This window comes from Alosa alosa, chromosome 8 (assembly GCF_017589495.1).
Source record: "Alosa alosa isolate M-15738 ecotype Scorff River chromosome 8, AALO_Geno_1.1, whole genome shotgun sequence".
NCBI classification, from domain to species: Eukaryota; Metazoa; Chordata; class Actinopteri; order Clupeiformes; family Clupeidae; genus Alosa; species Alosa alosa.
Window position 1 is genome coordinate 14674863 of NC_063196.1, and position 25462 is coordinate 14700324.

General features: G+C 43.1%; 1 protein-coding gene across 3 annotated transcripts; it reads left to right on the top strand.

The window, feature by feature from the left end:
• Positions 1-2578: 2578 nt before the first annotated feature.
• gpcpd1 (glycerophosphocholine phosphodiesterase 1) lies at positions 2579-25214 on the top strand. Of its 3 annotated transcripts, none has more exons than XM_048250108.1 (21): positions 2579-3172; positions 3425-3487; positions 3755-3845; positions 3966-4050; positions 6335-6410; positions 8339-8380; positions 8764-8887; positions 9542-9791; positions 11531-11693; positions 13213-13342; positions 15004-15058; positions 15328-15420; positions 15766-15846; positions 16626-16665; positions 16842-16894; positions 17230-17295; positions 17564-17700; positions 17978-18113; positions 19172-19332; positions 21156-21207; positions 23090-23228. In XM_048250108.1, the coding sequence occupies exons 2-20, from the start codon at positions 3439-3441 to the stop codon at positions 21169-21171; spliced, it is 1848 nt and encodes a 615-aa protein (XP_048106065.1). In that variant the 5' UTR covers positions 2579-3172; positions 3425-3438; the 3' UTR covers positions 21172-21207; positions 23090-23228. The 3 variants fall into 3 exon arrangements, with proteins under 3 accessions (XP_048106065.1, XP_048106063.1, XP_048106062.1); XM_048250106.1 differs by lacking the exon at positions 21156-21207 and having other exon boundaries at positions 2581-2806; positions 3100-3172; positions 23090-25214; XM_048250105.1 differs by lacking the exon at positions 21156-21207 and having other exon boundaries at positions 2581-3172; positions 23090-25214.
• The last annotated feature ends 248 nt before the right edge of the window (positions 25215-25462 follow it).

The following is a 25462-nucleotide window of genomic DNA, read 5'->3' on the forward strand; positions in this document are numbered from 1 at the left end:
ATTACTCAGTCGTAAAGTGGTTATGACGCCAGTCACAAAATGTTGTATTAGTCTGACCAGCTATGACGTGACTCATAATCATGCAACATTTCATTTCAAGCAAAGAAATCACAAAAAAATACTTTTAAAAAAAAAGGCTGTAAGGTACAAGACTATGTGAGGGCTTCTACAGGGCTAATGGTCCAGAAGTACATTTTCCATTAATTTTCTCCCATTGATGTCTGGAAAAATCTATATATAAAGAGTTTTAGAGGTAAGGTGGTGTCTGTACCTATTACGGTTTTGGCTGCAGATATGGCTTTGCTGCAGAAAAAATAATAATATGAAAGGGTTAATAATCAGAGCAAAAACAATAGAGTTCCCACAGCTTCCCTGCTCGGACCCCTAATCATTTTACTCTTTTTAGATAGATTTTTTAGTTAGATATATGACTCCTTTTGGCTATCTTGTCCCCCTCTGAAAAGCCTATAGAGGCCAAAGGAGGCCAGCCTGTAAGTTTCATATTCAAGGAGATCTGTGTGCCATTAAAGCACAATAAGAACCTGGAAACCCAATTCCCATTTCAATGGGTGACTGACAACATCTAATGTGCCCTAACCATCAAGCGTTAAACCGCTTACCTTGAACAGATTAGTGTAGACAGAGAGAAATGACAAAGGGGAAACAGGCTGCTCCCCTGCTTCCTTACACTGTTTTCTGGCTCCTTATATCCCATTACACGAGTTTCTGCACTGGTGATCAGCGGGGTGGAGGAGCGACCTTGCTGGGGCTGGGGTGGGTGGGGGGCGCAATATCAAATATTTATGACACTGCGGTCTCATCTGTAGACTACACTGGGGTGTATCGAGCGGGTTTTGAACAGTAAGACCACCGCCACCACCCCCTGATCATTGATCCAAAGGCTGACTCGACTATCTTCCTCCTGCTGCCCACATGATGTACAGAGGCTGTAGGCTCTTCACTTCTGGAAACAACACTAGTGACAGGAAGAATATGCTGCGTTAGAGAGAAAAATATCCCAAAAGACTGCATGTCTGGGCAGAGGAGGAGCTTTATTGAATTTGCTCTAGTGGACTTTGCTCTAGTGGAAACCATCACAGTAGGACTTAGTCTTTGAGGCAGAGAAAGAAAGAAAGAAAGAAAGAAAGAAAAAAGAAAGATAGAAAGAAAGAAAAATAATTGTAGATCTGTATGTGATTTTGGGAATTGAACAGCATAATGACCAGCAGAGGGCGCTATATGCTCAGTGTAAGGAAATATACTCAATTTCTGAAACTATAAGAGATTTAAGACATCAATGTAATAGACAAGACATATTTTACATTTCCACAATCAAGTGATCTGGATCCACTGCTAAACTGGGAATCAGTAATCAGTTAGTATAGCTTACAGAAGTTTTGTGTTTTTCAGGACAATGTAATATCATCCACAGGCCATTGTCCATTTGGGCCATTACACTGGCTAAATGTGACTCCTTACAGTGTGTATGTGTAGTGCACTACTTCTGTACCTCTTCCCAGAGGGCAGTAGATCAAACAGATTGTGAGCGGGGTGACTCTCTTTTTTGGTGTAGCATTTCCTTCAGAAACTATGTCCTTAAGATGCCTCCTTAAGATGCCTCTCCACAACCTTGAATCTCTCTCTGTTTTTGACCTGATCTAACCTCTCCACTGTTAAGGAACTCAAGAGCCATGTGGATGTACAACTTCTGTCCTGAGAGTGTCTCAGTATGCACGCAACATGTGAATATGTGCCTTTATATCTGTTCTCTCTCTCTCTCTGTATATTTGTGTGTGTGAGCACCTCTACATCTGTGTTTGCAAATATGTATGTCTGTGTGTGTGTGTGTGTGTGGCCCTATGACCCCTGTTATATGGAATGTTTCAACCTAATTTATATAACAGGGGTATGTAAACCTAAACAGACATTTTGACCATTAAAACTAGCTTAGGGCTATTGCTGTTTTACTAGTATTCATATAAGGGTTACTGGAGGGCGATGTTGCCAGTAGCCTAATACCATCAGATTCTGGAGCTAGCCTACTGAAAACCTACACACACACACAGCAGTGGATAATCTGCTGAGCTGAGCTCTTAAATAGGATATCTGATTTTAGTAACACCAACTCTTTCTTGAGTTGTGCTGCTTGTGTTAGGCTACTGCTGTTAAATAAAGATATTGGTGGAATATGTAAATTGAATCTTTCTACTTTCCATGAATGTAAAATATGAAGACATTTGGACATTTAAGTTAGTCTACTTTTACCCCAACCTAGATATAATATAAGCCTACGAATGGACAACAAATGGCTTTATGTACGATTTTGATGGGCAGTTGTAGCCTATCAACAATGACTTTACAATATATTCAATTACTTCTCAGTACCCAGAGGGACCAACGCCATAGAATAGATCTTGTTTTGGGGTGTAAGGCATTCCTACTTGAACGAGTATTTCTTGTCTGTATTTTTCTTCAGGACTCGTTCTGATCTGTTCCATGTTTACCTGATGGTGGGGGTCACAGTCAGCTAGCTAGATTCTAGCTGCAGAGATATAGCTAAATGCAGATGGACTGCGGCGGGGCCGGGCGGCGCCACTTCAGCTGATGCATGGGAGTGTTTACAACTAGCTAATTCCCTAGCAAGCGCACGGCTAGCTGGCTAGAGCCGGTTTCAACCGGCTTTAGAGCTACAGACACGCGATCGTACAGCGACGTACGTCTAGGTAGGGAGGTTGTTGTGCTACGGGTCAGGTCAGCGTCGGATTGATGTGAGCAAGCTATCATGATGGATTTATGCCATACATAGGTAGAAAACATTTAGCTCCATGATCTTTCTTGACGTGAGGTAACTAGCAGCTATCGCTTGCTTGGTAGCAGCGTATACTATGTCTGTGAGGGGGACTGTTAGTTAACGTTATATTTTACATCAAGTAACAATCAGCTAGGGTGCCAAGATAGTGTATGTATGGTGATGTTTGCTTGGTAGCCTCTTTTTAAAGGAAGATTCTAATTTTGATCACAGAATGGCTTAAGAATGACGTGCCGCCGGTTAACTGACCGTTTAGTTACCATTAGTCATCTTAAGTTTTTTACTTTAAGAGTGTTCGGTGGTCACCTAATATTGCTTGATTGATTGGCCGCTTGGGTTTTCCCTTCGAAATCAATTGTGAAGGTAAGTGTGATTTTATTTTTTGGTTAGCCTAGCTTCTACACAGTTACTTTTGTGTTAGCGGCTAGCTTACATACGGTGATCCAGGATTCATCTGCTTCAGCGTTAACGTTATCAAAACAGCATTTACAACAGTTAATGTTATAACCTCAAGTATCTGATTGATTTGTTTATTTTTTCATTCAGCAACCTGGTATCTAACTTGTAATACGTGCAATTGTTGACCACATAACGTTTATCAAAATGCTTTTACAGTTGACGCCAACAACATGGAATCAACAGAGGTTATATTGACTGTAAGAGGAACCACCTCTCCCGGTAAGTTGCTGTAAATAGTTCTATCCCGTGCAGTGGAATTTAAGCGACGAGTGTGCATGAATTTGGAGTATTGTTTACGTTATGAACACAAGGTGTCTCATCTTGGAAGTTGGACATATTGTAAGATGTTATGCAGTGTTACACACTTGTCGATTACATTTAAAACAACTGTTACAGTATTTGTGGGAATAAAGTTATTGGTTGTTATTGTACCTATTCCAACGTAACAGTTAACTTTTCAGTAACCAGTGTTACCTCATTTTCTAGACGAAGTTATAGCAGCTGTGGGCAGCTGTGAGTCTCTGGGAAATTGGTGTTATCAGAAAGCTGTGACCTTAGAGCCTACAGAGGAGGACGGGTAAATAATAAACTGATTTCTCATAGTAAAACATTTGTTCTCGTTGTTTTGACTTTTGCGTTGATAAAAAAAGCACATCTGTTTCGTTTATTATGATGCACTATTCTAATTATACTCCAGGACGCTCTGGAAAAAGACGATTACTGTTCCACGAGGAGGTGTTACCAGTTACCGCTACTTCAAAGGATTCTTTCTCGAAAATAAGGTGAGGATAACATGTTATTTCGCTTGTAAAAAGTGAAAAGTATAGTAAACATCAGTAAAATAATATAGCTGAAGTGCCAACACCTAAGCGCTTGACTTTGCTGTTGTGGCTTCTATTTCATGTAATTATATTTCATGGGAAAGTGGATTTGATGTGGTTTCTTTTTAGTATGTTAAAATACATTACAAGAGATTGTTATTGTTATGCATTTTCTTTTTGTTGTGGTGAAATACAAAATCCATCTGTGTTTTTTTCCCCTCTGAACCTTGCCTTTTATGAAAAATCTTTTTTCTCTTTCATGTTGCTTTGTTCCCGCCAGTAGCATTGTGTTTACATGGATAAAACAGACTTTTATCTATTGATAGGAAATGCTAGTGGTTCATACCTCCTCCTGTGCTTTTGTTTACGTTTGCTGTTCTTGGAATTCTTGGAGTTCCCTGGCTCTTGGAATTGTCAGCTGGCTTTCTCTTAATCGTCTTAGATCTGCAGAACAGCTGGACTGGCGTTACAGCCACTGCCGCATGACTGTATGTGTGTGCCTGTGTGTGTGTGTACAAAAAAAAAACATAGTTATGAGCTTTTTTTGAAGTATAGGCCTATATCACCAGTAAACGATTGTGTGATTTGACTTCTCTCTGTCTCAAAAGAGGATCTTGCAACTCAAAATGAAACAAAGGCGGTGTTGTGCAATGGGTTTTATTCAGTCATTCAGTCAGTCAGTCTGTCTTCATCTGCTCCTTGTCCCCTTTCTTAAAGGAAAAGGGTTATTGTTCGGTTATTGTTCTGTAGAAGTATAGCCAGAGACTTTCTAATGAGGAGACACAGTTCTCAAAAAATCTGCCATAGAAATGCATGGGGTTAGTTCGTAGCGCCAATATGGCAGTTTTCTACACATATCCCGCCCCTTCCGTGGCCAAAAATCGACATGTCGAATACATTATGCCAATCATGTGTTGTGATCTTGACGCTGTAGTGAGGTTGGTGTGTTGAAGCCTTGCGCATGCGCAGTTCTGCCTGAAATATATGCCCGATAAGTGCCCTAAGTATGGCCGCCGAGTTGCAGGGTTCCCACGGGTCATGGAATTTCTGGAATATCATGGAATTTTGGAAAGGCTATTCCAGACATGAAAAGTTTGGGAATTTTATCATTTTTGGGGCAAAGTCAAAGGAATGTTGTTGTAGCGTTTAAAATTTACTTGCCAAAATACATTAATACAAATATATTTCCACTCAGAAATACTCACTTGGGCAGCCGTGGCCCACTGGTTAGCACTCTGGACTTGTAACCGGAGGGTTGCCGGTTCGAGCCCCGACCAGTGGGCCGCGGCTGAAGTGCCCCTAACCCCTCACTGCTCCCCGAGCGCCGCCATTGTAGCAGGCAGCTCACTGCGCCGGGATTAGTGTGTGCTTCACCTCACTGTGTGTTCACTGTGTGCTGTTTGTGTTTCACTAATTCACCGATTGGGTTAAATGCAGAGACCAAATTTTCCTCACGGGATCAAAAAAGTAAATATACTTAATACTATACAGAATTGGTATATATCTGGTTATTAGCTTTACTGCTTGCTTGAGTAGTTGTGATTAGCGCAACTTTTTTTATTCAATGTCCATTTGTTCATCTCTCGCTCTAAAAATGAATGATTCTTGAATGCTGCATGACTGTTCTGGTATCTGTAGTCGGTATATTGTACCCTTACAGTATATAGTAGGTCATGGAAATGTTTTTTTATCAGGGAAAGTCAGGGATAAGTCATGGAATTTTACATTTCACTTGGAGTGGGAACCCTGATTTTGGTATAGTGCACAAAACTCTTTGTGCATTTGGGCTCTTACCTTAGCAGGTCTGTGCATGGCAACCCCACCTACAATGTTTCTGGTGTTCGTATACACAAAAGTAAGTTAGGGTTATTTGCAATTCTGTGTTCATTAGCGCACCTAAATCAAATCCCGAGGCATTCCTGAATGATTTCCTTGACACATTGGTGCAGTCATCTTGTGCTAGCTTGATGTCAATGCCTTTGCTATCACTAATGAATTCAACTTTTCAGATTTTGCCCTTTGCTGGTTGGCTGGATCTCTGTGGTGAATACACCAGGTCCCATTTCTTGGCTCTTGCCCAGATCGCTTGTTTTTCTGGATCGGGTCCCAGATTCCGCTCAGATTAATCAGCCTTCTGGGTGGGGTGATTTGTGTGTGTGTGTGTGGAGTGCTGCTTTCAGAGGACTCCTGTTTTATGCTTCACTGATGATTACTTTAACCCCATGTTAATACATTGGTATTGCAGAGTGCAGGTGGCCCATGTCAAGTCATAGTCAATAGATGGGAGACCCATCTACACCCTCGAGCATTGAACCCCACAGGTATATGAAACAATCTTGAACCTCAGGCTCCCTCAAAATACCCTAACCTACCTGCACTTGTGTTATCATCATATAAGCGTTGCATTAATAGGACATTCAAATATTATATTAAACAATTGAAAAATCGTAAAGAATTGTATTTCCGACATTCTATGCATTTTACTTCTTTTACGTGTGCATTGCATTTGCTTAAAGCAAACTGAATAGAACAAACAACAACAAACAACAAAGAATCAGCTTGCACTATGTGAACAGGACTGTTCAGAGACAATGTAGCGCGGCTTAGAAGTACTGGATATTTTCCTACTGATTTGAAGTACCTCGTTTTGCTGCCAGTTTAAGTCTGATTTCGGGCATGGGCATACCTGCTTTCCCCCCCTGCTAACTTGAAATGATTTCCAATAGATATATATGATAACTGCACTTAAAATTATTTTTTCTATATTTATTTTGTATTCATTTTGATAAATAATTTTATATTCATTTTTATAAATCATTTTTAGGCAATTTTGACTCCCACAATATGTATGTCAAACATGTACATAAAAGAGCTCTTTTTTAATTTACTGATCAATGATGGTGCAATGTTTTTTTTTTTTGTTTTTTTTTTTTTTTTGTGGTATTTTGTACTACAATTTAACTTTAGATTTTTATTTTATCAGATCAGATGGAACTGTTAAATGGCTCTCCAACATTAGAATAACTGCCTTAATTTGACTATATTTGGAATATCTTTCCTCAGCAGTTCTGTTTATGTGGTTGGGGAGGGGGAGGTGGGGGTCACACAAAACAAACTAGACGTTACCTGTTTTGACTAGCACCTGACCACCCAGGACCGGATCGGTTCCAGATCTGGTCCAGAGCAGGCCCAATCTCAGGTCCTACTGGGAGGTTCTGGGGATGCAGTTCAGTTCTCTTTTGGGTGTGCCATGTTGAAAGCTCACTTGTAGAGAGACCCATATTAAACACATGATGTATGATGTTTTAGACACATAGATGTATCAGATTAATACTACATGCACTGCATGAATGGATGCTTAGAGACCTGGTAAGCATATTGGTGTTACAACAATCTGTGTAAGATGATGCCTGTCAGAACAAAGGGGAATATCAGTGGAGTGCTATGTAAGGGATAATGTATAGAACATCGGTCATTATCAGAAAATAAGTCCTGACAGGGCGAAAAGGTCTTGCTTCGTCCTGTAGGGACTTCTTTTCCGAAAGCATTCTATACAGTAGCCCGCTTATTACACGGGTACTTGCCAAAACGAAAAAATAAACTCCACATTATGTGACTCTTTACATTTATTTGTTATCGTTTTTATCGTGGCTTTTGCTGAGAAACAAATAGTTCGCAACACACGTTGAACTTGAATCAAACATTCTTTAGAACACATCTGATCAACCGTCTTCTTTCACTTTTGAATGAAGTTCCATTGCAAGCAGTGACCGGACTACTTGCGGAGTGATATGAAAGACGTGAATAAGAAGCTCAAAACACATTTTCCTTGTTATACTTAGCAACAGTCTGTTATCGAGAAATATCAGACCACCGAACGTTGGACAGACCCATTCAAGTGGAGCATTCTGCAGCATTATGAAGAGCCGTTTAATAAGTAGCAGCAGACCTTGAAATCTATCTGGCCCTAATCTGGTGTGGATCTGATCATTTAAAAGAAAAGTGGTCGGCAGCGAACTCTTCAACTGCTCGACTTACCTGTGCGGAGCTTGCAATGGTTTCAAGAGGGCATGAAATTGATATCTTGTAAATTCCTAGTACATGTGTTTGTTTTTCTCTAAAATAAAAGAATAAGGCAGACAATGTGGGGGTGGAGGTTTAGGAATGTTCTGTTCTGAAAGCTCATCTTCACAGGTTGTATGATTCTAGCAGTCAAAACCTCATCATAATGTTTTTCATGCCTTTGCAGATGCCAACCTTGAGGTGAACGATGGGCAGTTTGGATTCCACAGTAAGGCATTAAGAATTTTTACAACTCTTTTGTGTTTGGCTTCTCCACAACAGTTATGTGTAGTACGGTCATTCTACTGTCAGATAAGTAAGGGCCTAAAGCTTTGCCTTCCCCAGGATGAATGACAGCATAAATGTTTATCTGAGTGTAAAAGTTTAATGTTTGTACGAGTGCTTTTATCTTTGAGTAAAGGTACAGTGTTCTGTTACTTACTAAGATTCAAGACTGTTTTTCTCTTTGTGTCAATGTTTTTAGAGTGTTTTCTTCTGATAATGAAAGTTCATTTGAGGATGTTTGCCCCCCTTTCTCTTTCTTTTCTCTTTCTCTTTCTCTCTCTCTCTCTCTCTCTCTCTCTCTCTCTCTCTCTCTCTCTCTCTGTCCAGACGGCACTGAGAATGTGGACTCTGGCTGGCTCACCTGTCAAACGGAGATTCGCCTGCGGTTGCACTACTCTCTCAAACCAGCCGTGTCCATAACCAAGAAGAAGTTCAAGAAGTCCCGCTTCAGGTACAAGCACATACCATCAAAGTCATGTTCCTTGTGCTAATCACAAAGCAAAGTGAGTCATTGTCCTGGGGCTGATATGCGCTAATTAGCCAGTGGTTGCAAATGGGTGTTGGTCTGTTGCGTTACTGTTGAGTGGACTGTGTGCCACACCATGTCTCAGTGGCCACCTCTTTCCTGCTTTGAACATTTCTGCTTCATGGTTCAACAAGTACATCAAGTGTTTAACATACCCAATCCCTGTCCTGGTGGTTTTATGGCACTGTGCTCTGGGATCGTAGGCCTACCTAGGAGGATTTGGTTAGGTGGGGATCACAATTAAAATATCGAAGTGGCAGCGGCAAAATGTAACGCAGACAATAATAATTTATAGTGATTACATGCTTTTGTGAGAAAGCACGTCATTTATGAAAGCAAGAGTTTCCCTGGCAGTCTTTTACAATATGTGACCGCGATGTATCTATCCCTGAACACCCTTCCATCTACCCCTCTATCCAGCAATAGAGATCAATGATGCCTTACAGCATTTCATTGAAAAGAATGGAATCACAGGAGTGACTCATGGTACATGTTTGTGTAAACCGTGGCAAGAGTTTGTTAGATAAGCTGGTTGGTGAATAGCTAATGAGCCTGTTTTATCGATCTCATTTTACTTAGGCTCAAGCTGACATTGGAGGGCGTGGAGGAAGAGGAGGACGATGAGGAAGAGCAGCCGAGCCCATCATCGGCGACCTCATGGCACAAGATGGCGACAACGCTAGAGTTCGGCCTTATCACAGCGGGCAGCTACAAGTCACGCCACTCCCAGCCCGAGTGTGGCTACGCCCTGGATCCCACACAGTGGATCGAGTACAGTATCCAGACCATGGACCCTGACAACCTGGAGCTCACCTTCGAGTTCTTTGAGGTAGCCACAGTTTCGTTTTGCAGTTATAGTCTATTAGTAGGCGCGTTTAGCTCAGTTTAATCAGACCTTCGGGGTAGTTTTCTCCGAAAGGTCATCTGAGGCAGACCAGGGGAGGACAATGAGAACCTCTGGGAGCTCTGTCATTCTATTCATATCCATTCATACATAGATCCAGATACTTTCTAATGAGGAGACACAGCACTCAAAAAATACTCCATAGAAATGCATGGGGCTTGTTTGTCACGCCAATATGGCGTTGTCTACACATATCCCACTGAGTGTTGTGATGTGAATACATTGAGCCAATCATGTGGTGTGATGTGAATACATTGAGCCAATCATGTGGTGTGATGTGAATACATTGAGCCAATCATGTGGTGTGATGTGAATACATTGAGCCAATCATGTGGTGTGATGTGAATACATTGAGCCAATCATGTGGTGTGATGTGAATACATTGAGCCAATCATGTGGTGTGATGTGAATACATTGAGCCAATCATGTGGTGTGATGTGAATACATTGAGCCAATCATGTGGTGTGATGTGAATACATTGAGCCAATCATGTGGTGTGATGTGAATACATTGAGCCAATCATGTGGTGTGATGTGAATACATTGAGCCAATCATGTGGTGTGATGTGAATACATTGAGCCAATCATGTGGTGTGATGTGAATACATTGAGCCAATCATGTGGTGTGATGTGAATACATTGAGCCAATCATGTGGTGTGATGTGAATACATTGAGCCAATCATGTGGTGTGATGTGAATACATACCCTTCCTCGGCGAAATGTCGACATGTGAATACATTGAGCCAATCATGTGGTGTGATGTGAATACATTGAGCCAATCATATGGTGTGTTGTGAAGACATCGTGTCAATCATGTGTTGTGATCAATCATGGAGCAAGATTGTGATCCTTGCGCGCGCCAGTTCGACAAAGACTGTGGTGAGTGCACATAAAAGCGTTGGTATATGGCGCCGAGTGGGAGGGACTTGCCTAAAGGACTTTGATAGATCATTGTACAATGATGGTGTGCCATTTGGACATTTTAGTTGACCCTCCACTGGGTCTCTTTGGTATATTCCCTCTCTGTCTGTGTGTGTGTGTGTGTGTGTGTGTGTGTGTGTGTGTGTGTGTATCAACAGGACGTCTGTTCTTCCCCTATCTTTTTGTGTCCATGTTAAAGGTACACTGTGCAAGATTTTCACCTTTAATATAACCTTTACAAAGCCAATTTGATACGAACTTGTGATGGGGCAATCGTTCATCTAGCATAGCCATGCAGCATTGCCGTAGCGAGTCCAGCCATGCAACTTCAAGAAAAGTGTCCCGAAGACATCTCGCGAGAAATCGTGAAACATTACCTTGTCAGTAGATGTAGCTCTCTGGAGATTTTTGCCTGTTGTTAATCCTTCACCTCCACAACAAAAGCATTTTCATTGTGTGCAGGTGGAACAAGCCACGAGAAGTAGGCTATTTACAACGGCAGAGTGAAATATAAATATATCGTGTCTTTGGGGGAGCTCTACAGTCGCCAAAAATACCTGAACCTGCATAGCATACCTTTAAGTGTGTGTGTGTGTGTGTGTTGCTAGTATGACTGTGTTCATGTGTGTGTGTGTGTGTGTGTTGCTAGTAGGACTGAGTTCATGCTGTGTGTGTGTGTGTATTGCCAGTAGGACTGAGTTCACTCCGTGTATGTGTGTGTGTGTGTGTGTGTGTTTTAACAGGAGGATATGAGTGAGAAGGTGGTTCAGGAAGACAACCACCCTGGGCTCGTGGGCACGGCCTGCCTCCTGTCCTCCTTCTTCGCAGAGAGTGGCAAAGACACTGGCCTTATCACCCTGCCCATCATATACCGAAACTCTAGGCAGACCATTGGCAAAGTCCGAGGTGAGTTGTCAGCAGCCACAGCCACTGGTGCTATATGGCCACTGCTCATCAACCACATTAAATTGTGTGTGTGTGTGTGTGTGTGTAAAGGTACAATCTGCCATTGTAGTCCAATACTTGTTTTTGTACTCCACACAGTTCTCTTAGTTGTGTGCACATCTCTTATGGAATACTGATATGTTGTTTGTGCTGAGTCCTGAGATCAAATGCATGCAAAGGTCATTCGCTCATCACTGGAACTGAACTGGAATAAACGTAATGCAGATAAGGTACAGATTTAGTTGGTAAGCAAAGGAACTTTTTGAGCAATGTTGTTGGGCAATGGTCCTGAGAATTGTTGCGTCATCACATTCCCATTTAAAATGGGCCAGTTGGGCACCTTTGGGCAAGCTGGGCAACTTTAATCCTCAGAGCACATATTGTTGCCCAGCAACATTGCTCAAGAAGGCCCCCTGGGTATCATCAGCTTTGAAGTATAGGCTTACCTCTTTATGGTCATATTGTGATATTTTGAATTTTTATATAAATTGTATTATTTGTATTATTGTTGTATTTGTGAAGCGGCTTTAGGTGTCATGAAAGGAAATATATACAGTTTTATGTTTATGCTTATGGTATTTGGCAGATGCTTTTGTCCAAAGCAACTTGCAGTATATGAAGACTACGTTATTTGAAAATAATAGTTTTCAATAAAGTTCAAAAACCCAACATTAGACAACAATAATAATAATAATAATAATAACAACAACAACAACAACATCAACAATGGTATTATCAATTATTAACAACATTAATGAGTTTTCATATTAACAAAAACCATAAACATACAAACATAACTCTGTAAGAAAATTAAGACATAGGCGTTGTCACCCAGCCCATCGTGAGCCCCAACTCCAGGCATAGAGGTGAGGTCCGCCCCCCGCCAAAAAAAAACAAAAACAACAGTCACTACTGTTATGTCGCTATTGCTCATCAACCACACAGTTTTTCAGTGTGTGTGTGTGTGTGTTCTATGACTGCAGTGTTTGAACATGTTTGTAACAGGAGAGTGTGAGGAATGTTGTTGCCGAGGTTTGTTGCCTATGTAGGTGCTACTTTGCATGAGGCCAGTGATTACCATTTCATGACATGCTTTTCTTTGTCAAGCTATTTCCTGGTCTGCAACGTCCTAGTCACCAGAGCGCTGTAGCTGGTATGACCACACCTGGCTCTACTGGTTGAGGGATTCTTGTGGTCAAGAATACAGGTTGTTATAATCTGACCTGTGCAGACAGGAGTGCTTTTCTTTTAGGTTTGCCATTTATACTGGGTTAACTTGGGTAAACCATAGCCTTCAATCACCTCCGCGAGGTGTTACCAACACAAAGGTCCTGAGTTTGAGAGGCAGGGAACACACGGGTCATGCATGCATCACAGGACTAAATGATTACCAGCTTCATACTGCAAGCGGCTTTGGCTCGTTGGTCTGTCAATAAATGAAGTACGTGACTTTTTTTTATTTTATTTCCTCCTTGTGTAGTGGACTACCTGGTGATCCGGCCCATCAAGGATCTGCAGTGTGACATGCAGGCGTCCTTCAGCAAGTACTGGAGGAAGAGGAGCACGCTGGACGTGGGACACAGGGGAGCCGGTAGCTCGCACACTGCCAAGTGAGTGCTGCAGCCACACACACACACACACACACACACACATACACATACACACACACACAAAGCCTTGAGAGTCCAATACAAATGTACACACAATCAATCCAGCAGCATCACACAGACCAGCTGTTTGTTATTACCATATATTCACACACACACACACACTGTTAATGGATGATAGTTCAAGCATTTCTTACAAACTGATTGTCCGTGTGATGACTCCCTCTGTTCTAAGCCACATGCTATGACCCTGACCATGCCTGCTTGCACATTTGGTTGCTTGCCATCAGGTTACACATGGCTGTATAAATTTGCTCATAGCATTGTGTCGGTACAACCAGGACATCAGCCCTGTGAAAAACACCTATCTGTCATGTGTCCGTCATTATATGTGTTATCATATACAAATGCCCTTTGAGCTAGTTTAAGTTTGCGTGCGCGCGTGCGTGTGTGTGTCTTTGGAGCTATATCACGTGCCGACATTTTATTTAGTTTATGTTTAAACCACCTGCTGTTAGCTATTGTCGGCGTGGCAGCATTCCAGGATATAGGTCAGGAATGTGGGTCATCAGGAGCAACGTATAGCTCAGTTCAGAACCTCTCTGCTTATACGTGTATGGGCAAGGCTGGCTTTTAATACTCCTGGCAGGCTTTGATTCTTAGAGAGAGGTTAGAGCTTAGAGAGAGGTTTGTTTATTTATTTATCAGATACTCTCATCCAATGTGACCGTGAGTACAGGCATTAGTGTTGCATAATGAACCGATACTCCAAAGGTGTCATGATGCCCTGAAATAAAAAATTTTATGATACCCCCATTTTGTTAGTATACAGCACCTTAACAATGCCTGTGCATTTATTCTGCCATATTGATCACACAATGTAATAATAATAAAAAAAACAAGCAACATGTTTTTTTGTTGTTACGTAACAGGGTGTGAATAGCTAAGCTGTGTAATAGACACTCTGAATAAGGTATTATTCAATGTATAGTTAGAAGTGGATGCTATTCGTACCCTGGTGTATATAGTACTGTATGCCATTTACATCCTGGTGCATGAACTAGCTAATTGTTGCAATCAAAACTTCTGTTTGAGAACCGATTTCTTGTTCAGATTGCGCGCCTTTTCTCCAGAGACGTTGGTACACATGCACACTCACTCTGCCATAATGCATTACACAGAAATTGAACCCCTGTCTCCCACATGCTAACCCATGACTGTGACCACTGCACTATCTTCTTCCACAAGTAGAATGCGTTTGCAGGTAAACTTATAGTTTATAGGCCTGAACTTCATATTCACGAAATTTCTGTTAACTAACTAACTGACGGTTGTATGTGTTAACTGAACCAAGATTATGAAAATAAAACACAATTTTTCAATCTAAAACTTAATCTGAACAGATATTAGTGCCGAAACCTTTTAGAATTCTTCACTTTCTGCTGACGAAAAAACGAATGTCTGCCATGTTTTTTGTGCACGTGAGCAACGTCTTTTTGTTGTTATGTCACAGGGTGTGAATAGCTCAGCTGTGTGGCCAAGGCTATTCGTACCAGGGCTTGTTATTGTTTCAGTATTTGTATCAAGATACTATCATGACAACACTAACATATATGTTCATTAAGTGTCCCTAAGTCTGACTCCTCTGTCCAATGTGCTTTCAGGCATCACAGGGTCAGAGAGAACACCATTGGCTCATTTCTGAGTGCAGCCAATCATGTGAGTACCCAGAATGCTATGCAGTTAGTAGCAGTCATGGTGGCATTATCATTGTAGATAATCAATCAATTAAATTTCCAGTTTTATTTGTATGGGACAATGTGGAATTAAAACATAAATGTAACCATTTTGATGCATTGCACCAGAGTTAGCCATAGGCTAATTTACATCTGCAGTCCCACATAGATAACAATAGTCATTATGTTGTTGTTGTTGTTTTTGTTTGTTTTTTTGTGCAAATAAATGCATAATGTATAAACTCTTTTCAGGGGGCTGCCTATGTGGAGTTCGATGTCCATCTGTCTAAGGACTTTGTCCCAATCGTCTACCATGACCTGACCTGCTGCATCTCCACCAAAAAGGTGTGTGTGTGTGTGTTGTCTCGCGTGTTCGTTGTCTCGCGTGTTCAGATATCCACTAAGAATACTGCTTCAGCAGAATATACATAGAACCACAGCAGTGAGTCACCTGTAAGCTCAGATGGGAGGGTATATCATTGACGGTTTATCGGTCTGTTAATCTTTGCACTGTACATTGTTGTTTTTTGAGCTCGATATGACCTCGTAATTTGAGATGTCGTTCAATACGGTGCTTTTTAAGTAGTGCAAAAAAGCCAGTGTCAGTGATTTATTACCATGATGTCTTGTGATGTTTCCAAGACTTTTAAAACTGACATTCTGTACTTTACCCTTTTCTCTCTCTGGCAGAAAAAAGACGACAAGAACAACTTGATGCTGTTTGAGGTGCCTGTGAAAGACCTGACATTTAACCAGCTGCAGCTCCTAAAGGTACCAGGCTAAGGCATCCCTGCTCCCACGTTTAGTCACATTTAGATTTGTTCATTTGTCCCTAAGCCACGACTATTACAGCATTTGGTCAAGCTACTTCTTGAGCAATGTTGCTGGGCAGTGGTCCTGAGCATTGTGATTCTGGCACATTCCCATTGATATTCGGCAGCTTTTTTTTTTTTTTTTTTTTTCTCCTGGAGGGCTTTTATCATTACAAATTGTCATCATCATCCGATCAGAACACATGGAACCAGTTATTTGGTTGTTGCTCAATAAGTTTTTTTTTTTTTTAAGTATATTTTTTGGGACTTTTTTGGGAAAGTGGAGAATGACAGGAAGCGAGTGGGAGAGAGAGTTGGGGTAGGATCCGGAAAAGGACCACGGGGCGGGAATTCGAACCCGGGTCGCCGGCGTACGGTGTAGGTGCCCCAGCCAATGCCCGGGGCCGTTGCTCCTCCATCATCTCCCTTGTGCCAGTGCCAGTGGTGCAAACAGCCAGTGCCAGTGCCAGTGCCAGTGGTGCAAACAGCACTAAGGTCATGGGGAGCACACTACTAATGAAATTCTATAACATTTGACAAGTATCACAAGTGTCTAAATGAATATGTGTAATGTTATGATTGTTTAACACTCTGTAAAAATATGATTGAGCAGACACCTTTAATCTAAATGACATAACCTGCGTATGTTGAGAATCAAACCGATAGCATAATGAGCCGTGAACTCCAGCTGGCTGGTATTACACACTGCATATCTCATCTGCTCTGTGTCTCCTCCAGCTGGCCCACTCTGCCGCCATGACTGTCAACGACCACAAAGGTAGGAACTGAGCTGACCCCGGTGGAGCAGCAAAGAATGCACAATCACGTCACAATTCATGACGGATCTGAAACTTGATTGATTGTATTGGCTGATTCTGAAGATGAAGAGCAGGATTAAGGGTGATAATGCAGAACTAGTGTTGAGTTGTAATATTGTCTCATGTGTTGATGCAGATGATGAGGAGGAGGAGATCGATGAGCATCAGCCGTTCCCTTCGCTCTCACAGGTATGTACAGTCACATCAGAAAACATAGAGAGTGTGTGTGTGTGTGTGTACACAACTAGCTATGTACAGCTGTGTAAAGCCTGATTTGGGGTGCAATCAGACAGGGGGCAGAAAATGATGCCTCTCAAGGCAGAAATGGTGTCCTGTCGAATTGTGACCTTATCCTACCTTTTTGGAAGGTATTAGATACATCCGTTTCAAATGTTGCCCTGTTTTGTCCATATCCATAATTTCTAGCAAACATGCAAAAGACAAGTGTGAGCCTTTCTAGTTGCATGTGGTTATTTCATTCTTTGTGTGTGTGTGTGTGTGTGTGTGTGTGTGTTGTATGGTAGATCTTCCAGTCGGTTCCAGAACACGTGGGGTTCAACATTGAGCTGAAGTGGATCTGCCAGAATCAGGTTGGTGTTCTGTCCGGCCGTGGTATGGCCCAAGCCTGTGTGTGTGTGTGTGTGTTTTGATGTGTGACTTGGGTGCGTCTTTATTTTTAATGTTTGTATGTGTTTGATGTGTGTGTGTGTGTGTGTGGGTTTGTTGTTGTTGTGCGTGTGTGTTTGATGTGTGACTTGAGTGCGTCTTTGTGTTTAATGTTTGTATGCGTTTGATGTCTGTGTGTGCGTTGGTATGTATTTGTGTGTGTGTTTAATGTGCATGTGTGTTTGTGTTCAGGATGGCAGCTGGGATGGGAACCTTTCCACCTACTTCAACATGAATCTCTTCATGGACATCATTCTGTCCTGTGTGCTGCAGAACGCTGGCAAGAGAAGGATCCTCTTCTCCTCCTTCTGCCCAGACATATGCACCATGTAAGCCCAATTTTGCATCACACCCCTTCCCTGCCCTGGTCATCTGACCTGGTTCTGTTGTCTAGACAGGCCAGACACTCCTGTGTAGTAGCCCGTTTTCAGACGTAAACGAACCAGTTTTGTGTTTGCATGGGGTAGTGGTGGACGTGGTAGATGATATGATCTTTCATGGGCTCATCATTTCTATGTACACCCGTGTGTGTGTGTGTGTGTGTGTGTGTGTGTGTGTGTGTGACAGTGAAAAGTGACCTCTGTTTGCCCCCCTGCCCCTCCCTAGGGTACGTCAGAAGCAGAACAAGTACCCCATCCTGTTCCTGACCCAGGGGGTGACCAGCATGTACCCCGAACTCATGGACATCCGCTGCAAAACCACTCAGATTGCCATGAGCTTCGCCCAGAGCGAGAACATACTGGTAAGAATGGAAAACCACGCGTCCACACACACACACACACACACACACACACACACACACACACACACACACACACACACACATATACACAGCCATCCTTGTAACACCCAAATCGGATGTTTTTGTACACATACAGTAGGCCTACTTTATTTCCATTTTCACTTTCATAATTAAACCGCTAATGCTATTCAAGACGAATCCATTCATTGATATGCATATTACTATAAAAATGGGAAAAGATATGGGTGAAGATATTTCAGAATGAAAAATGTATTTCCCTCAGTTGCAATAGAATGTTGCCAAATTAAAATATTTTTAAGGATGGCCCAAGCCAAATGGGCGAGAGAGAGGGAGAAAGAAAGAGAGATAAACAGATTGATGAAGGGAGGAGGCAGTGTAACAAGTCTACTGCAGTGAAATGAGGAAGTGTGGAAAGCTCCCTGAGAGAAAGCGCCCGTGTGACCGCTTGCACAGAGCAGACTTGGCGCAGCCAGCCACCCACACAGACCCTCAAGGTCATTCCTGGTGTGTTGGTGGAACTGCCTGGTCAACAAGGCACAGAAAGCATAGGCAGGCATAGAAACCATGAGGGCAATCGTGAAACTACCCGTATGAGTCTCATCCACAGAAACTGTGTAGAAGGACAAGGCACACTAGGCTGCATGGCTAGAGGAGGATTAGCTAACTAATTAAAGTAGGTCCTGAAGCCAGTCAGCACCTGGACTCTACATGTGCTTGTTATCTGGGAGACTATACACATGGAGATGAGCTGATCCCTAACAAACAGAACCCTGAAACAGAAGCAGAGTCCTGACAGAACCCTGGCTGGCAGAGTCCTGACAGAACCCTGGCAGAGTGGCCTACTTCCCCTCTGTTCCCCGTAGACTCTTGCTAGCATCAGCGTCTGCATGAGAGAGGGGAAATAGGCTCATGAGTCACCTGTTTTGGTTCAGCTCACTCAGTTGTTTCTCTCTCTCTCTCTCTCTCTCTCTCTCTCTCTCTCTCTCTCTCTCTCTCTCTCTCTCTCTGTCTCTGTCTGTCCTCTGTCCTCTCTCCAGGGTATCAGTGCGCACACTGAGGACTTGTTGAAGAGTATGGAGTTCATATCTCAGGCCCAGTCGAGGGGGCTCGTGGTGTTCTGCTGGGGCGAAGACAACAACGACCACGAGAACAGACATAAGCTGAGGGAGCAGGGCATTGACGGAGTAATTTATGACAGGTAAACACACACACACACACACACACACACACACACACACACATTCTCACACACACACACACACACACACACTTTCATTCTCACACACACACACACACACACACACACACACACATAGCTTCACTTTCACTAACACACACACACACACACACACACACACATTCATACTCTCACATACAAATGAGTAGCAGTCCACACCCTGCCCTGCATGAAACAGACTCCAATAGCACAGAACAATGAAACCGGAAGCACGTTCAACCAACACCCTCCTGACACACACACACACACAGACAGACACAGTCACTACACAATACATAACCACTTCCAACAGTAAAGCACAGACTGTACTTTAAGACTAATGCTTGTGACATCAGCTGATATAATTGCCTGGTGACTGTGATCAGCGGGTCAGCAAGAGAATGAATCGATGAGGCACTCTAGCTGTGTGTGTGTGTGTGTGTGTGGGGGGGGTCTCAGCACACTCTGTTACACGTGTAAACATTGCCTCCACTGCCAGAGCAAGGTGCTAACATCAGGCTGCACACGAAACACACACACACACACATAGTTAGAGCGTGCGCTCACCTCCTACCAACTGCCCGAGCAGATGCAGGGCTGATCCGTGCCGTCAGTCAAACACAACGCAGTCACACTAACATCAGCCCACGTGCTGCTCAAGTCCAGGGAGTCCACATTCTGATAAAATGCGCTGGAAGGTAAAGTGTTTGCTAATGAAAACCTGAGGTAATAATAAGTTACTTTTGACCTCTGTGTCAGCATGTCCACACCTGCTCTGGGAGGAGACACTGCTGACATCCCTGTGTCCTCAGAACTCACTGACGCGTGCGTGCGTGCGTGCGTGCGTGCGCACGCGCGCCCTGCCTCATGTCTGGGTTTGTTCAGTGACGTTGTTATTTTTTTCTTTTAATTCCCCTCATTATGTAATAACGTGCCATCATTGGCGTTATCACCTTGCTGTGCTGTGAAGGCCATAAGCCATCGACAGCAGGAAGACTGTCAATAGAGCCAGTCACAGCAGCGCGAGGCAATGAGTTGTGGACAGACTCCAGCAAAACTCTTTTACAGCACTGCGCAGCTGTCTGATAAAAGGCCTTTGTATCAGCAGGAAGCTATAGGCACATAGAGAACAAGTGCCGCACAATACTGCTAGTTCATTCTCTGAGTGGCAAACATCAAATGTATTTATTCCATTGTTTCTTACCAATGGCTCAGTGTTCACATGGAAAAACAAAACAAAACGATGAACACCATGTGGAGTATTGCCACATGGGATTTCCCAGAATTCATCTTGCTCTGGGTAGATGTAGTGCTCGTCTGTTTCTGCTGGTTCAGTTAGTTTTGCTCCTGCCTCAGAAGCAGTCTCTGTGGACGGGTTGTGGTCACAGACTGCACTTTAATCAACTGGGTTATTTGAGGCGAACTACTGTCTACATAAGGTCACTGTTTTTTCTGGAAGCCCATGCTCATAAACCAACACACACACACCACACACACAGTGGTGGATCAACAGAGGTGAGAAGTTCAGTTTTTCCTGGAGTCATGGAACAGTGTGCCTCAATAAAGCTTAATGGATAACTTGGCAAAATTATTTTGCTAATTTAAAACTTTGAGCAAGAACCTACGCACAAACATTGGCTAGGTCCGCAACACTGTGCTCCCGTACGCCACATCATGGCTTTGGCTCATGTGTATGAAGGGCTCTGCTTGGTGCTCGTTGTTTTGCTCATTGCCCATCAGTTAAATCAGGACCCTTAGGCGTTCTCTCTGCCCTCTGTCATTCTTAACTGCCTTTCTTCTTCCAGAATATGTGAAGCTTGATGCGGCTCGGCAGTCCATTGAGCCCAGCAGACACCAGTAAAGTTCTCCTGGTTTCCCGTTGTTCTTTTTGGTTTTAGTTCCTGCTTTTGGATTGTTTTTGGCACCCAGGGTTGACTTGTCTGAAAACTTACTCACTCACTGGCATGTTTCATATTGAGCAATTGGAAAGGCTGCCTGCTGGACAACTGGCTCCAGACCTGCTCTGGTTTGTGTTCTCGCTGGTTGCATTCACGTGTGTGACTTGCGGCCATCGGCTGCTGAGCTCAGGAGTTCTCTAAGTACAGGGGAAGCGGTGGATGAACTTCCTGTTTTGCAGAAGGTTTCTCTGAAGAGCTGACCAATGACCAGTCATACTCTCAAGAACTCACTGATCACACACACACACACACCCACTCACTCTCTCACTCACACACATACACACACAAACACACACACACACATAGCCTTGAAGCCTTTACTACTACAATATCTACCTCTGTGCCGTATTCGGCCCAGATCCGATGAGTGTATCCATTTCAGTCAGCTGCTGTTTTATCCGTCTCGTTTGCAACATTACCATTTTTCTGCTTTGTGGTGAATGCTGTCCTCCAGTCTTCTAACATCCCCTACTACACTGATGTGCAAAAGCCAGGCCGATGTTGTGCTGTGCTGTGCGCTTTGTGTTGTGCTCCTTTTGTGTGCAGAAATGATGACCTTTGATCTTTTCCCCTCTCTCTGATCAGATTTGCCAGTTTTCGAATGTCAAGAATGCTCAGATGAGGAGTGCACTGCGTCCGTGTGGAGATTGTCCATACTGCGTGACTGACCACTCTCTGAGTGACCGCACAGTGCTCTCGTGTGTGTGGTTTTAAATATGTACCAACACTGAGAAATGGATATGGAGAGAGTTGGCCCAAATTTAATTGACAACAACCAAAGCAATGAGCAAAGTCAGCTGTGCCTCAATAAAGCTTAATGGATAACTTGGCAAAATTATTTTGCTAATTTAAAACTTTGAGCAAGAACCTACGCACAAACATTGGCTAGGTCCGCAACACTGTGCTCCCGTACGCCACATCATGGCTTTGGCTCATGTGTATGAAGAGCTCTGCTTGGTGCTCGTTGTTTTGCTCATTGCCCATCAGTTAAATCAGGACCCTTAGGCGGGGATCACACTGGCCAGTGGCAAACGGCAGGTTTCCTATTGTTCTCTATGGTTCGGCAGCGAAACGGTGGCAGCGTTGAACAAGCTGAGCGTTGAACTTGGTTCAACTTTCAAAGCACAATGCGAGCGTATTCAATTGTCCGTTTAGGCAAACCGTTTGTGTTACTTAGGAACGAGAGAACTTATTATGGCCTGAGCGTTGTGTTAGACTTGCCGCTGCCGCTTGCCACTGGCCAATGTGATCCCCACCTTAGTGTCACGGGTAGATTGTGTGTACAATGGTCCGTAGGAGGTTTTGTTTTTGATCCGAACCAAACAGCTGCATGGACCAGATTGGAGAGGACATCGTTCCATGTTGCTCTGTGGTACTCACAAAGGCTTCTGGGTGTGTAGATCCATGCAAGTGTGTGTCAAAGTGTGCAAATGGTGCTCTTGTTTGCCCTTGAGTTTGTTGTTGTACTACACAACATGACTAGGCATGCAAACTGAATGGACTCCGTGGGAAGTGAACTTAGTGGCTGTCTTGTTTTGACAGTGATCATAAAGATCCATGATTCTCCAATATGGACAGCTTTAGAGAGATCAAGAATTGCAGCTTAGAAAAATTAACAACCTTTGAGTGGTACCTCTTAGCAGCACCCCCCCCCCCAACACCTGCCGCTTTGAAGTAATTGTACAAAAGCCTTTCACTCCCACTTCTGCAGCCTGGTGTAAATTCTTTCTAAATCACTGCTGTTGTGTTTTTGTCTCTCTCTCTCTCTCTCTCCCCTGCAGAATCTGCGACGACCAGATGGAGCAGCCCAACATCTTCCAGGTAGAGGAGCAGGTGTCTCTGCAGGAGGTGATCCCCAAAGAGACGCTGCAGAGCTGCGCCTGCTCCACCTACAGCCTGCCCTGTGACAGCGTGCCCTGCCCCACGAGGGCCCAGGCTGGCAGCGGAGAGTCTGACTCCGGCCTCAGCTCCTCCTGACCAGACCGCCACCACGCTACACCTTCAGAGACACACTGACACAAAACTCACCAAACGTCTTCAGAGACCTACACACACTCTTCACCAGATATCTTTAGAGCCCCCGCCACACACACACACACACACACACGGACCGTCCATTGAGACTAAACCATGGCATAACGTCTTCAGAGACCTACACATACACTTCTCCAGATATCTTTAGAGCCCCCCACACACACACACACACACACACGCACACACACGTGGACCGTCCATTGAGACTCAACCATGGCACAACCTCATAGAATGTATAACGACTTTCTCTCGGTCTCTCACACACACAAACACACAAAACCTCACAGACTGTCCAGTGTCCACACAGACACTTATCGTACCGACTTTCTCTCGGTCTCTCACCCCCAGACACACACGCAACCTCACAGTCTATCCAAAGACAGACGCCCCCCCACACGCACAGGTCCTCACGGGCCTTCCACAAAGACCCTGTACCTGACTTATCAATCATTAGCCTTTTCCTCAGCGGCATTACCCACTTTTCTAAAACTCGCCCCTGGTCTTCTTCAGGTCACTTCAGCCCGACCTGGTTTGGTTTGATTCGGTTCAGCCCAGTCTAACCTGCCTAGGCCACTTTATGAAAACCTGTCCTTAGTCCACTTTAGCTCACTTAAGCCTTCATCCCTTCCTGGCCCACATAGGTCCAGTCCAGGTTGGGTCAGTTCAACACTGTTTCACCTGCTGAGGCCAGCTGGTCACCCACAGGTCATCACTCCGCAGCCAACCAAATGCAGTTTTCGCCTCTACAGACACTCATCTGCTGTTTATTAGGACCGGAGAGGATTCTGGTGCTTTGCCAAAACAGAGTTTGGTCTGACTCGGTTCTTTATTCACTATTTTTTTTTTTTTTTTTTTTTTTTGTTATTAATGCTGGTATTCATTCTGTACCACATATTATTATTTTTTATTTATGTAAAAAAGCAAATGAAGAGACTAGGATAAGTATTTAAAAATAAGTGATTGTAACTTTACCATATAATTTGTACCATATTAGCTAAGTTGCAGCTAGTTGATAAGCTTAAAATCATGTAGATAAACTTTATTTTATTTAAAACTTTTTTTTATGTTGATTCCAATCCGGCTGTACCTGTGCTAAAATACCACCGGATGACCCACTTGCTTCAGCATGGCAAAATAATATCCATGGATTTTGCATGCTAGAATTTCCTGAGCATGAATGAGAAACATACCGTGTGCAATTTAATTTGCACACGTTTTGTTTCACGAGCCTTGGTAACTTACCAGTAGTGCATTGTAAAAGCTGAATGTGAATTTGAACATCTGGGAAAATTGAGACTGGATCTACATATAATATAGAAAATGGATTATGTTGTTACACCGACAGGTACAATATAAGAACTTCTAAATTAAAGTTTATGTGGAGCAGGTCAAATTGGACTTGGCCTATAGCCATGTGTTGACTGCAATAAACAATAAGTCAGGTTTTTACATTCAGTATTTTCACAGATGAAATCCCAAATCTCGCTTTGCTCTGCGTTGGCAGTCTTAGTCCTTGCATTCTGCCCACTCTTCCATAAAATAATTAATGGATTGCATTTAAAGAAACACATCTTACTGGACAGTGGGTATGTGTCAGATAACAGGTTTGGGTGTATACCATATGTAGGCTATGTTTGTTTTTCTGCGGTGAATAGTTGCTGCTATGCTTTGCTCTTGCCATGCACTGCATGTGCATATGTACAGTATATGGTTGCAATTGATATAGTATGTGTGCCTGTTTGTGAAGAGAGCAAGATGTTCGACCCTTCAGCAGGATGTATGCATCGACACTGCGAGAATTACTGCAATGAACCTTTTAAACTCCTGCCTCAGAGCAGACACTCAAAGATCAAATAAAATCATTCGGCTAAATCTGGGGTGTTTATGTTTCCTTTCTAAAATAGCTTGGAACTTCTGATGATACTGAACATGTGAAGTCGTTCATTTGGGGCCTGCCTGCCTTCTTTCGCTATTTTGCATGGAGAGTTCTGTATAGATAGATAGATAGATAGATATACTTTATTCATCCCTAAAGGGAAATTACAGTGTTCCAGCAGCACAGGCAAACACAGCATTCACAGATACATTCATACATATACATAAATTGTTCAAAAAAATAA

Coding starts and splice junctions, on each gene's coding strand:
- gpcpd1 (XM_048250105.1), top strand. CDS start 3,439: ATGGAATCAACAGAGGTTATATTGACTGTAAGAGGAACCACCTCTCCC. Junction 9,792..11,530: donor TCACCTTCGAGTTCTTTGAG/GTAGCCACAGTT, acceptor GTGTTTTAACAG/GAGGATATGAGTGAGAAGGT. Junction 19,333..23,089: donor GACGGAGTAATTTATGACAG/GTAAACACACAC, acceptor TCTCCCCTGCAG/AATCTGCGACGACCAGATGG.